This window comes from Alosa pseudoharengus, unplaced genomic scaffold (assembly GCF_046254945.1).
Source record: "Alosa pseudoharengus isolate Yale_2024_CS ecotype anadromous, Long Island Sound unplaced genomic scaffold, YU_APseudo_1.1 YU_APseudo_1.1_scf_1, whole genome shotgun sequence".
NCBI lineage: Eukaryota > Metazoa > Chordata > Actinopteri > Clupeiformes > Clupeidae > Alosa > Alosa pseudoharengus.
In genome coordinates, this window is record NW_027468564.1 from 20,814,254 (window position 1) to 20,833,539 (window position 19,286).

The 19,286-nt window shown below is 41.0% G+C and overlaps 1 protein-coding gene and 1 long non-coding RNA gene across 2 annotated transcripts in view; one reads left to right on the forward strand and one right to left on the reverse strand.

Moving 5' to 3' along the window:
- LOC143122808 (basement membrane-specific heparan sulfate proteoglycan core protein-like) overlaps nucleotides 1–19,286 on the reverse strand; it is a 124,981-nt gene that overhangs the window by 11,934 nt on the left and 93,761 nt on the right. The window contains exons 21-25 of the mRNA XM_076283708.1: nucleotides 16,362–16,631; nucleotides 14,353–14,619; nucleotides 13,585–13,851; nucleotides 12,607–12,873; nucleotides 223–341 (exon numbers count right to left, since the gene is read on the reverse strand). Coding sequence (XP_076139823.1) covers nucleotides 223–341; nucleotides 12,607–12,873; nucleotides 13,585–13,851; nucleotides 14,353–14,619; nucleotides 16,362–16,631 — 1,190 coding nt within the window. The remainder of the gene's footprint in view (nucleotides 1–222; nucleotides 342–12,606; nucleotides 12,874–13,584; nucleotides 13,852–14,352; nucleotides 14,620–16,361; nucleotides 16,632–19,286) is intronic.
- On the forward strand, nucleotides 2,207–2,576 carry LOC143123156 (uncharacterized). The gene is made up of 3 exons (XR_012986794.1): nucleotides 2,207–2,286; nucleotides 2,372–2,423; nucleotides 2,499–2,576. It is a non-coding gene; the product is annotated as an uncharacterized LOC143123156 (long non-coding RNA).

Sequence of the window (19,286 nt, forward strand, 5' to 3'; positions counted from 1 at the left end):
TCTCCATGATCCCTACTTTTTAAAAACACTAATTTGATAAAAACACTAACTTTAATAAAAAAAGAAAGATTTGCATAAGACAAGTCAAATTGGTGTTTTTAAAAAGAAGGGATGGCACTTATTACCAGCTGTCAATATCTTGTATAACAGAATTTTCCCCTCTCTTTAAATGTATTTTAGCTCTTGAACCAAAAATAATATGGAATCAGGAGTCAGACTCACTGCGGTGTTAAACTTCAGGAGACTTCTGGTCACATCTTTCACAAACGTTTTCATGTCCAAGAACTGCTCTGGGTTGACACTCCAAGATCCATCCATTAAGAAGGCAATATCAGCAGGTTCTGAGGAGGGAACATTTTGTTGATGATTTTACATCATTACAATATGGAATATATTCAAAAGTTGAAAACTGAAAACCTAGCTTTCACTGTAAATATTGTCCATTCAGCAGTAATGACCGCTATGTTAATCCAAGAGCTGAGTGATAGCAATTATTTTCATAGACTAGGCCTACACAATGGGCTTGTTAACTATGTTAAGGGACCTGTCACAAAGAGGATGCTTTGCCATCGTGTGTGTGAGTACAAGAGAGAGGGAGAGGAAGAGGTGCATGCGTGATGGCAAGTGTTACGGTTGAATGGTTTAACAAAACAGTTTTGAAATAGTTCTTAGGCTATTTAAGCATACAATGTGTCCATATGTAGGCTTTAAGCTACACTTTTGTGAGCCTAAAAGGCACGTTAATAGCCAGCTCAGGACGCGATTTACTTCAGGTCGGATTAAATTACGGCTGGCCCTGGGTGCCTGTAGCCTGTTCTTTTATGACAGTCCGTTTCAAAAAGGAGCAATTAGACTTTTTGACGTTCACTATCGCATAATTTAGGACTTGTCTACTATGTAGGCCTAAGGGATAACGTCCGCCAAGGTGTCTCGTTATTCACAATTAATGGACGAGGCGGAGGCAAAGAACTTGCGACGCGCAGCACCCGAGTTTGTAACTAGGCTAAACAGCATATCACTAACGTACATCAATCGGGAATTCGCTAAATGAAGGAAGTGGGTGCATTACTTATTGATCCGGATCAAAGAGACAATAGCTTACAAAGTGGTGTTTTTGTAACTTCAGTGTAGATGATTGTGATTCATTGCAACTTCAGCAATGTAAGTACATTCCTTAGGCTACCTTCGAAAAATAGCTCCGTACAGCTGAAGCCCAGTTAGTCTGCCTCAGTGAGAATCCTAAACTTTCTCTGTCTTCGATCCTGATTGGCTGCATTTGTGCCAACTAACAAATCAGACGGTGTAGTGGGCGGGACAATGCTCTCGACCACAGAGTAGCAAATGCAGGGAGTGAGAGACGCTTTACAGACAAAGTAGCACGTTTAATTCTTTATTCATTTCAATATCGGCTTATCGGTGGGAAAAATGACCGATACCGATTATTATAAAAATGCTAAATATCGGCCCTAATAATCGGCCCGGCCGATAATTGGTCGACCCCTAATCAACAGCATTTTGTGTAGTAGGCTATACGCAATATGACACAAGTTAGAGCGAGGTTGGTAAAGGATATTCCCGCAGCTGTAATTCGGCTGTAGCCCATATAGCAAGCCTAGCCAATATGACACGGGTTGGATCGGGGTTGGTAAAGGATATTCCCGCCAGGGATTAGAAATGGTTCAAAGAACGAAAAACCAGAAATTAAAATTTTTGAACAAACGTAGCCGGTAACGGGAGCAAAACCAATTACACTTTTTCTGGTGTGAAAACGCTATTTTCAATTTTAGATAACCGGTTAATAATGGTATTTATCGTTCCTTTTAACCTTTCTTTGAATATTATTTAAAAGTCCATAGGCTTGGAAAGTCACCTGCCCACACAATGTTCCCCAGACCCCTTATGGGATGGATTTAGTCAGATTTTATAAAACAGTGTCTCCCCTGTGTAATAGGCTAGACCAGTGTTTCTCAAAGTCTGGTCTGGGGACCACTGGTGGTCCGCAAGCTATCCTAAGTGGTCCGCTAGCAGACATGGTAAAATATTATGTAACAGGACAAGGTCCACGCCCCTTGCTTAACCCAGTAGTGCCATTGCGAGTGGCTCTTTGCATTCGGAGGTGAGCCAATTAGCTTAGGGAAGTGGCTACATAAATTGTAACTTTTAATTTGAAGGCTGACATCACAGCTGCATACTGTTGGTTGTCCACCTGACTCCTGCCTTCACCGCGGGATCCCTTGTGCTCTTTTGGCCTCCTGCTCACTGTGCATGCATCCAGTGACATTCCTGGTAGGTTATCGTGGCATTGCGTGAGTAGTAACGTTTCCTAAATGTTGTAGGCTAGTATAGCTAACACAAACTTTTGGGGTTTTAGGATTTGCTGTCGGCTGCTGAACATGGGCCTCATAGCCGACCTCAGCTGATTGGTATGTAATTTTAACCGTCTTCAAAATAATATGTAGCTTGCGTGGGTTTTTAATTGTATCTTTTTCGTGTAGCAGAGCTTGCGGTAACACAAGGAGCGGCAACATCAAGGCATCTTGGTTCAAGTTCCGAACGCTGCTGTTTTGTTTTGTTTTCACCTAAGTTGTGATGGTCGATTTTACATGTATTGTATGTTTGTATATATTTTAACTTTCACACGGGAGAACAACCGTATACCGACGGACGCTCTCGTCCAGTAGTCCTTGTATAAACAATGATGTTCACCACAGCTGATTTCATACTGTGCAGTGTGTGTGTGTTAGGAGTATTGGCTACTCTGATTTTCCTCTCTTGTCAGACAGGAGCTGCAGGCCAACTGGGGTGGCGGGCTATCTCGAGGTGGTGGTGTCCCTTCACTTTTCTTGCTGTGGTGCAATTTGAGAATTTAATATTGACATGTTCACGTGTGGTGTGTCTGTAGACCCTCCCTCGGATAAACTCTCCAGCCCTGTTCCTGGCTCCTCCCACCCCTCCTTAGCCAGTACTCTGATCTCATTCTGGTGTATGTGTGTGTGTCATGTGTGTCCAGGCCTTGTAGGCCGTTTGTGTCAGTGCCTTAGTGGCAAAAGGCCTGACTGTCTGGAGAGAACTCACTCCCTATATGTTTTTAATATTTGTTAATAAAGACAGTGTATTTTTGGAACCACGCCTCTGGTTTTCTGTGACCACGAACCTGTGTTGCCTGGTTGGGCTTCATGTACCCAGTTACAGTACAATTGATTGAAGATTCTGAGGGGCAGGGCCTCAGATGGCGTAGTCGACATTTCTATTAGAGAGCTAACCTACCACTTGCCACAATTATATAGATGAGGTTTTTGCAATATTGAACCACCTTGTATGTAAATCCAAACGGTTCTGCAACACTGCCTATGTACTGTAAGCAACGCCAGTTTAAATCATATGATTCCTCTAACACAATAAGCAAGGTGCAAACAGAATAAGCAAGGTGGTTCAGTGAGTAGGCCTACTGTGTAATATACTGTTGAAGTAGGTTTACTGTTTTTTTTTTAGATAGGTGGTCCGTGAAGTTTTTTTTTTATTGGTTAAGTGGTCCTTGGTATGAAAAAGTTTGAGAAACACTGATATAACATACCAGGGGACAAATAGTTAAAAGAATACAATGGTAAACAGACAAAAAAAAAAATGCATTAATAAATAATGAAAATAAAAATAAATACAAACAGTGTGTAAACATGCCCAAAATTGGTGCAGTACAGAGATTGCGGTAGGCATCATTGTTGTGGTTGAATTTCAATTCAAACATTCAAATGATTCAAAGAGGCTGCAGACATCACAAAATAAATTAGTGAGGCTTATTCTTAAACCAGGTCATAAACAGCAGCAAACTCATTCATTTTCAAATCTTAGCATGCTGATAGCAATATGCTTGTACGTTCTCGCTGTGGCTTGTGGGGTAGGTGGGTCAGGTGACAAGCCGTCGAATCACAGCACAGCACCCCGAATGCATTGCAACACACCGTCATGAAGAGACTCATCGTTAGGTCGGCTTTAAATAGCATACAGAATCTATTGTAATTCAACGTTGTCTGTAAGCTCCACAGATCGTGTCAAGACAATTGAGTTGATTGTGAGCTTCTTGCCGGGCAATGATGACTAATGTGACTGGTTTGACTTGAATGGTGGCACTGGTGTTGCATGGAAGTCTATGATGTCTGAATGAATATGGGTTTGTCAATGATATAATCTATACAACTGTAAGTTTGAATGGAGCTGGCTGGGTATTGAACTGGGTTGGATGGATTTGGAAAATATATATATTTTTTAATGACCTGTATGAACATGGATTGGCTTTAAAAAAAGATGGGAGAGCACAATCTTTTTTTACATGACCTTTACAACTGGTGCTGGCAAGGCATTGAACTGGGCTTCATTCGAGGATTCCAACGGTACCTCATTTTTGAAAATCGGACATACAGGTCAAAAGTTACATGCACACACCTTCACATACACAGACAGCCCAGCCCAGCCCAGCCCGACTGCCAGATGGCTTAGAACTCTGCCAGGTGCAAGTAATCAACTCTAGCAGTAGAGCTGTGATGTCATAATAAATGTAATTTCAATGGGGCCAAAAAACGGCGAAAAATGGGAATAACGCGAAAACGACAAGGGTCAGCAACACGAAATTAACAAGCAAGCTACACCGGTTCGGGCCTGAATTTTTAGAGTTGGAACCGCGTTGATAGCGTTTCCGAGGAACTGCAAGAGTCAGGGGCATGCAACTCGGTACCTCATTTATGAAAATCGGACATACGGGTCAAAAGTTACATGCACATACCTGGGTCATTCCGTGTGAAATCACCCAATTTCAGCGCAATTTGGCAGGTGACCCTCTCCGAAAAAATCTGAAAAAATTCACAGGTGTTTGTAGACCAAATCCATGCATAGATCTTAAATAGTATATCTGTATAACTAATCGTTGCAAAACTACAGCCCTTTGAAACTTCAAGTCATTTTAAGCATTGTGGTGAACAATCCTTTTTGTTCAACTTCCAGCATTATTGGCCCTTTTGGTATTTCACACACATTAGTGAAACTATGTGATTAGAAGTACATTTTCCTGTTGAATTAAAAAATCCAATCGGATCAGACGTATCTTGTACACTTTCCCCTCTGCAAAGCTCTGAAAATGGCTATAAATTCATAATGTGAAAAGACATCATCACCTTTGAGGGCTTCTCATTCAAAAAGTATGTGACACAAATTCATCAGATTTTTTTCCTACACATATATGTATAATAAGGTCCTGTCCATGCATTAACTTTGGTTGTTATCATTTTCATATTTTCAGAGCATTTTTTTAAAATTGGGCTTGATTTTCAAAAAGCCTGTTTTCATCTTCTCATTTCACCACGTGGACAGTTAACAGGATTTTTTTTAATTTTACCATATATCATTCTGTATGTGAGGATCATCTGCCCAAACTTTCGGCTTGTTGCTGAGTTTCTTCATTGAGATAAGATTTTTTTTAAATATTGTCTATAAATCCACAAAATTTGTACTGGATCTGCAGTACCACTTTGCACCACATGTGGTGCTCTTTTAATACAATGGAAGTCAATGGAAGAGTAAGAGAGTCACTTGTTTGCTGCACATATCCAATCTAAACACACAGTTTATGGTTCATAGTTGAATTGGTCCAAATAATTATTGCAACATGAACAACATACTACTCATACATAAATCTTATTTAGAGAAAATAAACTGATCAAGTAAATTATACACACATAAGACTGACTGGTCATCATACATGCAGCAAGAGGATTTAGCATAATTACCATCTTTGTAATGAGTTTTCTACATAAGCTTCAACCTATCAGAGCACCTATGTGAGCACTTTAATAATTTTTAGCCAGCTGGTTAGGCAAAGTCTATATTCATCGTCATATGCTTGGGATGCAGTCCTCTGTGATACATAGACAAAGAGCATCAAGATGGAGATCAGTGCTTTAACAAACAATCAAACAATGGGTTTCTAAAATTCAGTTCATCAAGGTATTTCACTTGATGAAGATGACCATGTGTGTTTCCATCACAAGTATTTATAACAAGGTTTGAGGACTCGTGGATCCAAGAGGCATTTGTAAAAAGATGATAAATCTTTAGTATTGATTTTTCTGCATCTGACAATGCACTGAATTTTAGAAACCCCTTTTTACTTTAACCATATGAACCATAAACTTTGTGGTTAGATTGGATATGTGCAGCAAACAAGTGACTCTCTTACTCTTCCATTGACTTCCATTGTATTAAAAGAGCACCACATGTGGTGCAAAGTGGTACTGCAGATAAAGTACAAATTCAGTGGATTTATAGACAATATTTGTAAAAAATCTTATCTCAATGAAGAAACTCAGCAACAAGCCGAAATTTTGGGCAGATGATCCTCACATACAGAATGATATATGGTAAAATTAAAAAAAATCCTGTTAACTGTCCACGTGGTGAAATGAGAAGATGAAAACAGGCTTTTTGAAAATCAAGCCCAATTTAATAAAAATGCTCTGACAATATGATAATGTTAACAACCAAAGTTAATGCATGGACATGACCTTATAATCCATACATGAGTGGGAAAAAAATCTGATGAATTTTTGTCACATACTTTTTGAATGACAAGCCCTCAAAGGTGGTGATGTTTTTTCACATAATTAATTTATAGCCATTTTCAGAGCTTTGCAGAGGGGAAATTACACAAGATACACCTGATTTGATTGGATTGTTTAATTCAACAGGAAAATGTACTTCTATTCACATAGTTTCACTAATGTGTGTGAAATACCAAAAGAGCCAATAATGTTGGAAGTTGAACAAAAAGGATTGTTCACCACGATGCTTAAAATGACTTGAAACTTCAAAGGGCTGTAGTTTTGGAAACCATTAGTGATACAGATATACTATTTAAGATTTATGCATAGGTTTGGTCTACAAACACCCGTGATTTTTTTCAGATTTTTTGGGAGAGGGTGACCTTCCTAACCTGGCCCTAGCCAGATGAATGTCGTTCCGCTTAGCTCCGCCTAGCTTCACTCACATCCATCTGGAACCTCTTCCATTGAGAGTGATTTCTCCAACCAACTTTATGGTTTAGCCAATCAGGACGCAGGGCGGGAGTTTCATAGATGTGACATAGCGTAGAAGCGACTGTGAGACTGTTATCAGCGTCACGGGTTGGCTTCGATGTGAGTGGTTGAAGTAGCACGTCAATAGATGACGGACAAGTGGCTTATTCAATCATATGCAAGCATTTTTTGATTAGGTCCAGCCTTCTGAAGCAACACTTCAATGGATCGGTTCCAGATGGATGAGTGGAGCTAGGCGGAGCGAAATTCATCTGGCTAGGGCCAGGTTATGACCTTCCAGCCACTGGGTGATTTGACACGGAATGACCCACCTTCATATACACAGACAGTCCAGCCCAGCCCATTAGGCAACTGCCAGATGGCTTAGAACTCTGCCAGGTGCAAGCTTAAGTCGTTAGAGCTGTGATGTCATAATCGAAATTCAAATCCTGAACATTCCGCCATTCATTTAAATGGGGCCAAAAACGCAAGCTACACCGGTTCGGGCTTGCTAGATCAAACCCACTAATAAATAAAGTAAACTTAAGAAGAACAATAGTGGGCTTGCTGGATCAAACCCATTAATAACAAAACTTAAGAAGGACAATAGTGGGCTTGCTGGATCAAACCCACTAATAAATAAATAAATAAAGACAACTTAAGAAGAACAATAGTGGGCTTGCTGGATCAAACCCATTAATAACAAAACTTAAGAAGAACATAGTGGGCTTGCTGGATCAAACCCACTAATAAGAAAACTTAAGAACAATAGTGGGCTTGCTGGATCAAACCCACTAATGACAGTAGGCCTAGTCCTAGCTGTGCAAATTCTCTCCACTCAGCGCGTGCGAGGCAGATCTGGCAGTGATACTTGCAGCAGGAGCAGAGGCGGTGTGACACGGGGCAGAGAAGCCATTATGCATACTCTATCGCAAGATGATGGGAATGCCGGCTTTGAGTACTCGGCCAATGAGGAGGAGTACCAATGTTGGATCACACCCTTTAATCAGCCAATTGGATATCATTGGGAAAGAGAACTCTCCAATGCCAATTCGCCCCTAGATTTTCTATCACTCTTTCTTTCTGATGATTTCTGGAATTTACTTGTAATTGAGACAAATCGCTACGCCCATCAGTTTTTAGACTCTCATCAACTCCAGCCACACTCCAGATTTCATCAATGGTCTGACGTAACTGTCAGTGAAATGAAAGTCTTCTTTTCTCTGCATTTGAGTATGGGTCTGATAGAGAAGTCAGAGTTGGAGGATTATTGGGCCGAATATTGGCCAACAGCAACACCTGGATTTGGCAAGGTGATGTCCAGGAATAGATTTGAGATGATTTTGTCTTTCCTTCATTTCACCAATAATGAGGAGTATGTTGACAGGGGTCAGTCAGGTTATGACAGGCTATTCAAAATCCGCCCAATTATCAATTTGGTCATCCCCGGTTCAGCAGTGTATGATCCATCTAAGCAGCTGTCACTGGATGAAATGACCATAGCATTCAAAGGGAAATCAACCCTAAAAATGTATAACCCAAACAAACCAGACAAATATGGCTACAAAGTATTTGTTCTGAGTGAAGCCAAGTCAGCTTTTTGTTGTGGCACGCCCCATATGCTACAAAGAAAAAAACTACATAAACATTCATCACTGAGCAGCTCAACATATTTAGCCTAGGCCCACTTCCAGACTTGTTGTAAATGGCTACATTTGGCCTTGGAAATATCTGCGATCCCTGAGGGCATTTTAGTTCTGAAAACTTTAACCATCAGCGACACATGGAAAATATAATGCTAACTGAAATAAGTGGTAAGTACAAGTAATAAAAAAACAAGTAATAACAGTGGTGGGTAGTAACGCGTTACAAGTAACGCAAATGAGTAAAAAAGTACTTTTTTCGGGTAATGAATAGCCTACTTTCCACATTCCTTTTTTAAGGCTGTAATTTTACTCTTACTCGAGTAAATATTTGAACTAGAATTGTACTCTTTACTCAATTACATTTCCCATTGGGCCTTCATTAAAATGAGTATTTTGATAGAAGTAGGCTACACATATCTTCGTTGACTGGAATACAAGCATACACGTTAGCGACGTGCCCTCCCTAGGTTGCAACATTGTTGCGATTACACAGCAGAGGAGACGAGTCGGCCGTTACGTTGGTACTGAGGACTAGAAACGCCATGGATGCAGAGATGAACGTTAGTAGCCTACTACCAAAAGCAGCCCCCACTCCCATGGTCAACGTCTGGCCACATCTGCAACACTGTTCCGTCCCATGCGAAGGAAGGGAGACAATCGTATAATGAAAGGAATGTGTCAGCCTAAGCTTAACAATATCAGCCTTCAAAATGTTGAGGTAAATTGCATTGTTTTCTATCAGTGGTTCTCGTAGTGCTACTTAGCGAGCTAGTCCTAGCTGTATTCGACTGAAACAAAGGCTATTTCTTGACATAACTCAGGGGTCTCCAAAAACGGTGCCCGCGGGCACCATGTAGCCTGCGGGATGCCTTTACGGCGCCCACAGCGCACTTTCTAAAAATAGCCAACAAGTCGCCTGACCAACTGGTCTATTATACACATAGGTCTATTATTTAGGAGGATCACCCTCGCAAAAAAGAAGTGAGGGTCTGTTTGTCTCAAATGAGTAGCCCTATGATTTTGGATCCTTCAGGTAGCCCTCAATCCCAAAAAGGTTGGAGACCCTGCATGGTATATCTAGTAGAATGTATGCTTCATGAAGGGTTGACAACTGATTATATGCAGCAATTATTGTATGGGATTTTGTAGATTGCTTAACCAAAATGTAATAGTTGGTAACTTGTTCCTATCATCTCCCTCTACCATTCTTCCTCTCTCTCTCTCTCTCTCTCTCTCTCTCTCTCTCTCTCCCTCCTTTGGTAGTTGTGTTTCAATTTGATTCCTTCAAATGCGCCACTGACTATCAAAATACAGATGCGCTGTTTGAAGTTGCAGTGCTTGCTTCTAAAGGGAATGACAGGTGTCATTTTGATTGGTTTAAGCACCAGGTGCCTGGTGTTTGCACCAGGCGCCTGACGTTTGATAACAAAACCACCCCGAGTGTGGACTGGACAAACCCCTAAATGTATTTAAGCTATCCGCAAGTGACCATGTGTTTTAGATCACCAAAATAGGGCCTGTTATGTCTTTTTCACTGATCCAAGCACATCAATACAAAAATGAAAAGTAACTTGTAATTTGAGTAGTTTCATAAAGAAGTACTTTTTTACTTTTACTCGAGTAGGTTTGTCCAATTGGAATATTTACTTTTACTCAAGTAGATTTTGAAGGAAGTAAATATACTTGTACTTGAGTATAGATTTTCAGTACTCTACCCACCACTGGTAATAACTTTCTAAAACAACATCAAACTATTAGGCCTAGGTGAATTCACAATCCCACTCAGTGGAGATTTTTTAGTTTCGCAAAATGGCAGCTGCGGGAACGCAAATTTGCGAGTGATCACAAGCTCACCTCATCAAGTCTTTCATTTAAGCCACCGTTGGCCAAATAAAAAATAGTATAAAGAAAGGCCAATCACTATGCTCTGTCTGTCATTCTCACTTGTCACCTTCTCTCTTTCTCTCACCCTCGCATGAAATAGACGTGCGGAGATTCTAATTCACACGCTCCAGGGAGCTTTCCGGAGAAGTTGGATGTTTGCTAGTTTTTGCGTAACTTGTTGTTTCAACTTAAATATTTGTGTCCATGCTGCGAAAGAATTTTATGTCAAGATAACAAAGACAATGGAGTTAACTCAAATAAATCTTGCTATTTGACTCAACTCAACTTTAGTTTGTACATAACTTGGTTTAGTTGATATAACTTGATTACTTTAGTTGATATAACTTCACCACTTAATATCCTTAGTTGATATAATGTGATACCTTTAGTTGCTTTAACTTCAGCACTTGATACCTTTAGTTGATATAACTTCATACCTTTAGTTGATATAACTTGATGACTTTAGTTGATATAACTTAACCTTAGCGGAAGCTTGTTCCCAGAATGCAACAGCCCAGTCAACATATTCTTAAAGATATTGCATATGAAATGTAATCTTGAAATAAAATACAATTAAGTGACAGTGACACTAAAGGCTATACTGTTGTTGTCATGTTGTCATGTAATTGTTTATTGGTACCACAAACCATCAAGTAGATGACCATCCACAACACCTTAATCCTGTGCATAGTGTTTAACCCTTTGCAGGCAGCACACTCTAAAGTACCCCATTACTGGTGACGTGCAGTCTGCAAAGGGTTAAATTATTGCTGTATGTATACGATATGTACATAACCCTAGTTGTGCAGTGATGTCATTGTGAATAAAAAAGTTTACAACTATTAGTCCATTTGATACAGCTTTAATAGGGGGGGGGGGGGTGTTATTACAATTCCAAGGACCCAGCACTGACAGGGGGCCCAAGAGAGGCCCCTCCCCGATAATACTATACATTATTGGGGGTCCCAAATTCTGCAGCAGCGCCCCTGCATACACATAAAGCAAGTAAGCATTGAGTGCCCAACTTTGTGACACCGCCAAGGGGGGAGATGAATGCTAATTGAGAAAGTACCATAAAACTTCAAATAATAACCGAGTCCCAAATAGACACCTGTCTCTTTTAAACGCCTGGTGTGGCTACAGGTTTGGGCTAAAGACCAGTCTGAAATAGAGGCCTGGTCTGTTTTTTAGATTTGGGTTGTATTCAATCTTCTAAAACCCATCGGATCGTCTGTTTAAAGCCTGTTGCAGAAAGGAGTTGCAGCGGTGTGAATTAGTCGTTGCGTTAATTATGATCGCGTTCCATTTAGAACGTCTTATTGGGGGTGAAATAGACGCTGCACGTCGTTGCAAGCCGTCGCAAAGCATTCACCATGTCTAGTCACAGTTGCAAGGTTTTAGAATGTTGCATCAAGTTGCTGGTTTATAGAATGTTGCAGCTCATCTCGTCGTGAATCTTTGGTGTGAATTGGGCTTAAGCCAGTATGGTGCAGACTGCGCACGCTAACGTTATAATTAGATGGCATTAAAAGACTGCGGTGGGGAAAAGCTAGAGTTCCAAATTGTATAATTTTTTTCAAAATGAACTATGCCTATATGTCCGACTTTGTCATCGTTCAATTCATCCCTTTTGTTTCAAATTTGCAGATAGGTCCATGGTAAGCTTGTTTTTATGCTGGCAACAAAACAAAAGGGTTCGCGAAGGTTATTCTTTATTCTAAACGTGTACCGCCATAGCGATAAAAGAGAAAGAAGAAGTGTATATAAGTGTTTGCTTTCCATTATTTGGGGATTCATTTTGACACCGGTGTTTCGAAAGGTTTATTGGGAACCTTATTACTGCTTTTTATTGGAATAAAGGATTATTCTTTTATTACATTTTGATTGGAATAAAGATTACTTTTATTACATTTTTGGAAGGCCTCTGTTTTTCTTACAACTTCATTGGCCATGTGGCACATAAATAGATACTGGATCAAAGACACTTGTACACACACACACACACACACACCTACCTTTGACATCAAGAGTTGTTTCCCTGCTTGGTTGTGATGATGTGGGTCTGTCTCTCCTCTCCCCCTGACACCAGTACTGGCCCTTATGAGACTCAGTAGCTCCTTTGATGGTGAAGGTGTTTCCCTCAGACACTGGGGTTCTGCTGGGCCCCTTATACAACTTGTATGTCCAGTCACTGAAAGACTCTATCACACACTTCAGAGTGACCGTCTCTCCCGTCAACACAGAACTCTGGGGCTCTACAGTCAGCGTAGCCAAAGGCAGCTCTGCAGAGGAGTAGATGAAGAGAACAAGGAGCAAAGGAGAATGAATATGAACTGTTGTCATTAGATTACGCAAGACCTTGGTAACAATATAGTAAACGCTCTGGAAATTCACAATTTCGTCGCCGTTTTTTTTTTTTCTTTTTTTAAAACATAGTCCAGTCCATACAACTTCATTTCAATTTCGAAAGAAATACTGGACTATGTTTAAAAAAAAAAAAAAACGGCGACAAAATTGTGAATTTCCAGAGTGTGTTACTCCACACTCAGCAATCGACTCCTACGGACTTTCCCCTGAAGCTGGCAGCAAAGATGGCAACATTTCCGGAAAGGTACTGGCTTGATGAAATTCATTCTGGACTCTCTATCCGACCACATAAAGACCTCGGGATACTTCGGTTTGGCTTTAGGGACCCTCTACTCACTACCACGTAAGTGTAATGTTGTTTGGAACTGTAGAAGAGGTATAAAAATAGCGTTTTGTAGCGGCGAAATGACATGCCCGCGTCACTTCCAGGCTAACGAGTTTTGACTAAAAATGGTAACATCGAACTTTCTCAAAACACATCCGAATTACATGATTTGGATGTCAACTCAACGTATGTACTCCCAATCATCGGTAAATTGATCTAAAGTGCATTTTACTCCGGATAATTCCTTTAAGTCCACATATCAAACTATTGAGTCTTTAAAAATTATGACACACACATTTACCTTTGACATCAAGAGTTGTTTTCCCGCTTGGTTGTGATGATGTGGGTCTGTCTCTCCTCTCCCCCTGACACCAGTACTGGCCCTTATGAGACTCAGCAGCTGCTATGATGATGAAGGTGTTTCCCTCAGACACTGGGACGCTGCTGGACCCCTCATACCACTTGTATGTCCAGTCACTGAGAGACTCTATCACACACTTCAGAGTGACCGTCTCTCCAGTGAACACAGGACTCTGGGGCTCTATAGTCAGTGTAGCCAAAGGCAGCTCTGCAGAGCAGTAGATGGAGAGAACAAGGAGCAAAGGAGAATGAATATGAACTGTTCTCATTAGATTACGCAAGATCTTAGTAACAATATAGTAAACATGTTCATGTAATATTTTATTTATATATCAGTCATGGTACCGACATGGAAGTCTTTGGCCTGTTACCTCTACGCCCCCCACTTGTGTACTGGTACTGGCTCTCTAAAAACTGACAAAGTGACAGACCAGCTGTCTGTGTATATCTTCTATTATCAATGCTACTGCATTTGCGTTATGTGGCCAAGAATTACGTTAGTATAGACAAAGGTATTTTATTGTGCCATATGCGCTAGTTATATGAAACACTGGAGAGGTGTTTTCGTTTCTCTATTGCATATTAATAATTTCATGTTTCACATTATTTGTCATTGCAATAAGTAGTACTAATTCTGTGTTGTCCAGTGTGAATTTAAGGCCACTTATTAAACTATTGAGTCTTTAAAAATTATGACACACACATTTACCTTTGACATCAAGAGTTGTTTTCCCACTTGGTTGTGATGATGTGGGTCTGTCTCTCCTCTCCCCCTGACACCAGTACTGGCCCTTAGGAGACTCAGCAGCTGCTATGATGATGAAGGTGTTTCCCTCAGACACTGGGACGCTGCTGGACCCCTCATACCACTTGTATGTCCAGCCACTGAGAGACTCTATCACACACTTCAGAGTGACCGTCTCTCCCACGAACACAGGACTCTGGGGCTCTACAGTCAGTGTAGCCAAAGGCAGCTCTGCAGAGCAGTAGATTGAGAGAACAAGAAGCAAAGGAGAATAAATATGAACTGTTCTCATTAGATTACACCTTGGTAACAATATGGTAAACATGTCCATGTAATATGTTATTTATATATCAGTCTACAATTCAGACATGGTGCCGACATGGAAGTCTTTGGCCTATTACCTCTACGCCTACCACATGTGTACTGGTACTGGCCAGCTCGATAACTCTCTAAAAACTGACAAAGTGACAGACTAGCTGTCTGTGTATATCTTCTATTATCCATGCTACTGCATTTGCGTTATGTGGCCAAGAATTACGTTAGTATAGACAAAGGTATTTTATTGTGCCATATGCGCTTGTTATATGAAACACTGGAGAGGTGTTTTCGTTTCTCTATTGCATATTAATAATTTCATGTTTCACATTATTTGTCATTGCAACAGGTAGTACTAATTCTTTCAAAGTCAAAGTCAAAGTCAGCTTTATTGTCAATTTCTTCACATGTTCCAGACATACAAAGAGATCGAAATTACGTTTCTCACTATCCCACGGTGGAGACAAGACATATTTTAACAATTTTAAGTCCACAGACAAACATAACATTCAAGTAAACAAAAAAGTAAGTAAATAAGTAAATAAGAGGGCACATATAATGAAAAAATAAGAGCAGCAAAATTTGGTTGAAATTGTGCATAGACAGTCAATAAAATAAAATACTAGTGCAAAGTCAGGCCAATAAGAGGCTGAGGTAGTTCTGTTTGACCTAAGTAAGAAATAAAGTGGCATAGTGGTGCAAGTTATGTAAGAGCAGCAGAAGTGTTGTGTTTCCAGGACAACAACAACAAGTTGCAAAGTGTACAAGTGTGCAAGTGGAGTGGTGCAGGCGGCCATTTGTGGGTCCAATGTCCAGGATGTTATGTAGCTGAGGGTGGAGGGGGGAGAGGAGGGAGAGAGTTCAGCATCCTAACAGCTTGGTGTATGAAGCTGTTGGTGAGTCTGGTAGTGCGGGAGCGCAGGCTTCTGTACCTCTTCCCAGAGGGCAGTAGATCAAACAGATTGTGAGCGGGGTGACTTGCATCACTCACAATTTTGGTCGCCTTGCGGGTGAGGTGGGTGGTGTAAATGTCCTTCAGGGAGGGGAGTGAAGCACCAATAATCCTTCCAGCTGTGTTCACTATGCGCTGCAGGGCTTTCCTGTTGTATTCAGTGCAGCTTCCGCCCCACACAGCGATACAGCTGGAGAGGATGCTCTCAATGGTGCCTCGGTAGAATGTGGTCATGATGGCTGGTGGAGCACTTGCTCGCCTGAGTTTCCGCAGGAAGTACAGGCGGCGCTGAGCTCTCTTCGCCAGTGATGCTGTGTTGGTGGTCCAGGAGAGGTCTTCACTGATGTGCACCCCCAGGAATTTGGTGCTGCTCGCTCTCTCCACCACAGCACCGTCGATGGTCAGTGGCAGGTGTTGGGTGTGACCTCTCCGGAAGTCAACAACAATCTCTTTGGTCTTGCTGACGTTCAGCAGGAGGTTGTTGTCCCTGCACCACGTGGTCAGATGGTCGACCTCCAACCTGTATTGAGTCTCGTCGCCCTTGGTGATGAGACCCACCAGAGTTGTGTCGTCAGCAAATTTCACTATGTGATTGTTGCTGTAGGTTGCAGTGCAGTCATGCGTCAGCAGGGTCTTTGTTGTCCAGTGTGAATTTAAGGCCACTTATCAAACTATTGAGTCTTTAAAAATTATGACACACATTTACCTTTGACATCAAGAGTTGTTTTCCCACTTGGTTGTGATGATGTGGGTCTGTCTCTCCTCTCCCCCTGACACCAGTACTGGCCCTTAGGAGACTCAGCAGCTGCTATGATGATGAAGGTGTTTCCCTCAGACACTGGGACGCTGCTGGACCGCTCATACCACTTGTATGTCCAGCCACTGAGAGACTCTATCACACACTTCAGAGTGACCGTCTCTCCAATGAACACAGGACTCTGGGGCTCTACAGTCAGCGTAGCCAAAGGCAGCTCTGCTGAGGAGTAGATTGAGAGAACAAGAAGCAAAGGAGAATAAATATGAACTGTTCTCATTAGATTACGCCTTGGTAACAATATATTAAACATGTCCATGTAATATTTTATTTATATATCAGTCTACAATTCAGACATGGTGCCGACATGGAAGTCTTTGGCCTGTTACCTCTACGCCCTCCACTTGTGTACTGGTACTGACCAGCTCGATAACTCTCTAAAAACTGACAAAGTGACAGACTACCTGTCTGAAAATGCACTGTACTGTTCTTCCTAGGCTTCTTCTTCTTCTTCTAACGCGTTTAATGCAGCTTCAACCGTTTAACGTAGAAACTTAATTCAAACTTTGTCACGTAGATCGATCTTACTTAGGACACCCGGGCAATGTATGTTTCATCTTTGTAACTTTTAGGGCTGTATTTTGGGTCACCAGCGCATGGCGTAATACTCGTTATTCACCCGCGCAAAGTTGAATTCGGTATTTTGCACGTTTATTTTTTAAGCATTGCGCCCAGGGGTGTGGCAATTAACAACCTAGGGAGGGGCCCAGCGCGTTGTCTAAAAATCGCTATCATACACCACCAAAACCTGGTCAGAAGTCAATGGCGAGTTGTTCATATGCTATTTTAAGAGCGCATGTCACCAGTCATATTGGCAGGTGCACGCACCATCCTTCTATCATTCATGAACGCACACCAGCGCACGTCCATGCAAAGCATTACAAATTGCACGATTACAATGGGAAACATAATCAAAACAAAGATATTACGAAATACTATACATCTCATAATGAGTAGTTATTCACCATCATTTGCAAAATTGGTAATGACGGTTAAAAGTGATTAGGGGAGAGGCGAGAGACACGTATGGAGCACAGCTGAAGACGCACTGTCACGAGATATCAGCAACTCCTCTGCAGGATAAATGTTGTTTAATTCAGTCATTTGAGCAATATTCGGGTAAGTGTTGCTTTTTCCAGCCTATGTTTTCGATGGTAACCCATTGTCAGTCAATAGTGAAAGCAAAGATTGTTAAGGCGGAGCAAGATACTTCATCAGGAGCCACTTCCGGGAACCCGGATCGCACGAGGGGGGGGTCAAAATCCCCCTTTATGCAGAGCAGAGGCAGCGACTGCTCCATTGAAGTCTATGGGCATAGCTCAGAATTTTACCAGATATGCTAAGGTCTTAGTTCTATAGAGTTAGGAATGTGAATTTCGGGCACGTTTTCATGATCCTCAAACCCTTGTGAACATTTCAGGTACATTTTTAGCATTTTTGAGCATTCCAGTCTGGAGAAAATCGACTTTATATCAGGTGTGCGCCGGTTATTTATGCCGCTGCTGTTGGCGGGTTGCAACGTACGCTCATCAATACGTCATCGACACGCCTCTTTATGCAGACAGGATTCGATCCCCATTTCGCGCCCATAGACATGAACTACGACGAAGTATCTTGCTCCGCCTTAACAATCTTTGGTGAAAGTAACTGCATAAAAATGTCTTGTCGTTGACTGACTCCTTGGTGAAGTTAGTTTCACTTTGCCAATGAGTTCAAATAGACGAGTGCAAATGCGTGAAGGCTATGCTAGGTTTTAGTAAAGCATGGTTTAAGAATGACTATTCTATACGGTCTCGCAAGCAGCCTCCTTCAAATGTGCCTTTGAATGCCAAAATACCGATGCATTTATTTGACATATCTCGCGTTGCGCCGTTAAAGGGAATGACAGATGTCATTCTCATTGGTTTAAAATGATGTTACGCCCCAAACACACCCATATGACTGATTAAAAGACCTAGGAACACCTTGTTACGCCATGCGCTCCACTTTTGATAGCGAAACCCCTTCCAATGTGAACTGGACATCCTACTAAATTTGAATAGACTTTTGACGAGTGACGATGCACTTTAGAATGTCATGATAGGGCCCTTATACTTTTTAAACTATTTATTAAAAACTACTCAAAATTTCCCCATAGACTTAACATTAGGCTGATGACATCACAATGGGCTAATTAACTTGATTTGCACCTGTATCAACTTCCAGCAGCTCATCTAGGCCCCATCAAAGAGTCAGTTCAACTGATTGATTGATTGATTGATTAAACTATTAATTAAAAACTATTAGGCCTTTATGACATCACAGCAATTAGAATCTTGTGCCAGGTGGCCAGGCCACCTGCATCAACTGTCAGTTTCTCAGGCTTTAAGCATACAGTCTCATTCTCTTACTACACATCCTGTTCAACTGTTTCAACTGTTCAATCATTCCAACTATATTAAACCTCATCTACCTAGCAAATAATTTGACCATTTAAACTATCCACCTATATTAAACCTTATCTACCTAGCAAATAATTTAACCATTTAAACTATCCACCTATTTAACTGTTCATTCATTCCAACTATATTAAACCTCATACCTAGCAAATAATTTAACCATTTAAACTATCCACCTATTTAACTGTTCAGTCATTCCAACTATATTAAACCTCATCTACCTTGCAAATAATTTAACCATTTAAACTATCCACTTATTTAACTGTTCAGTCATTCTAACTATATTAAACCTCATCTACCTAGCAACCAATATAGTTTGTTTTTACTCTGTATGATATTTTACATCATATTTTTTGCATTTTCATGCACTGTATTTCCT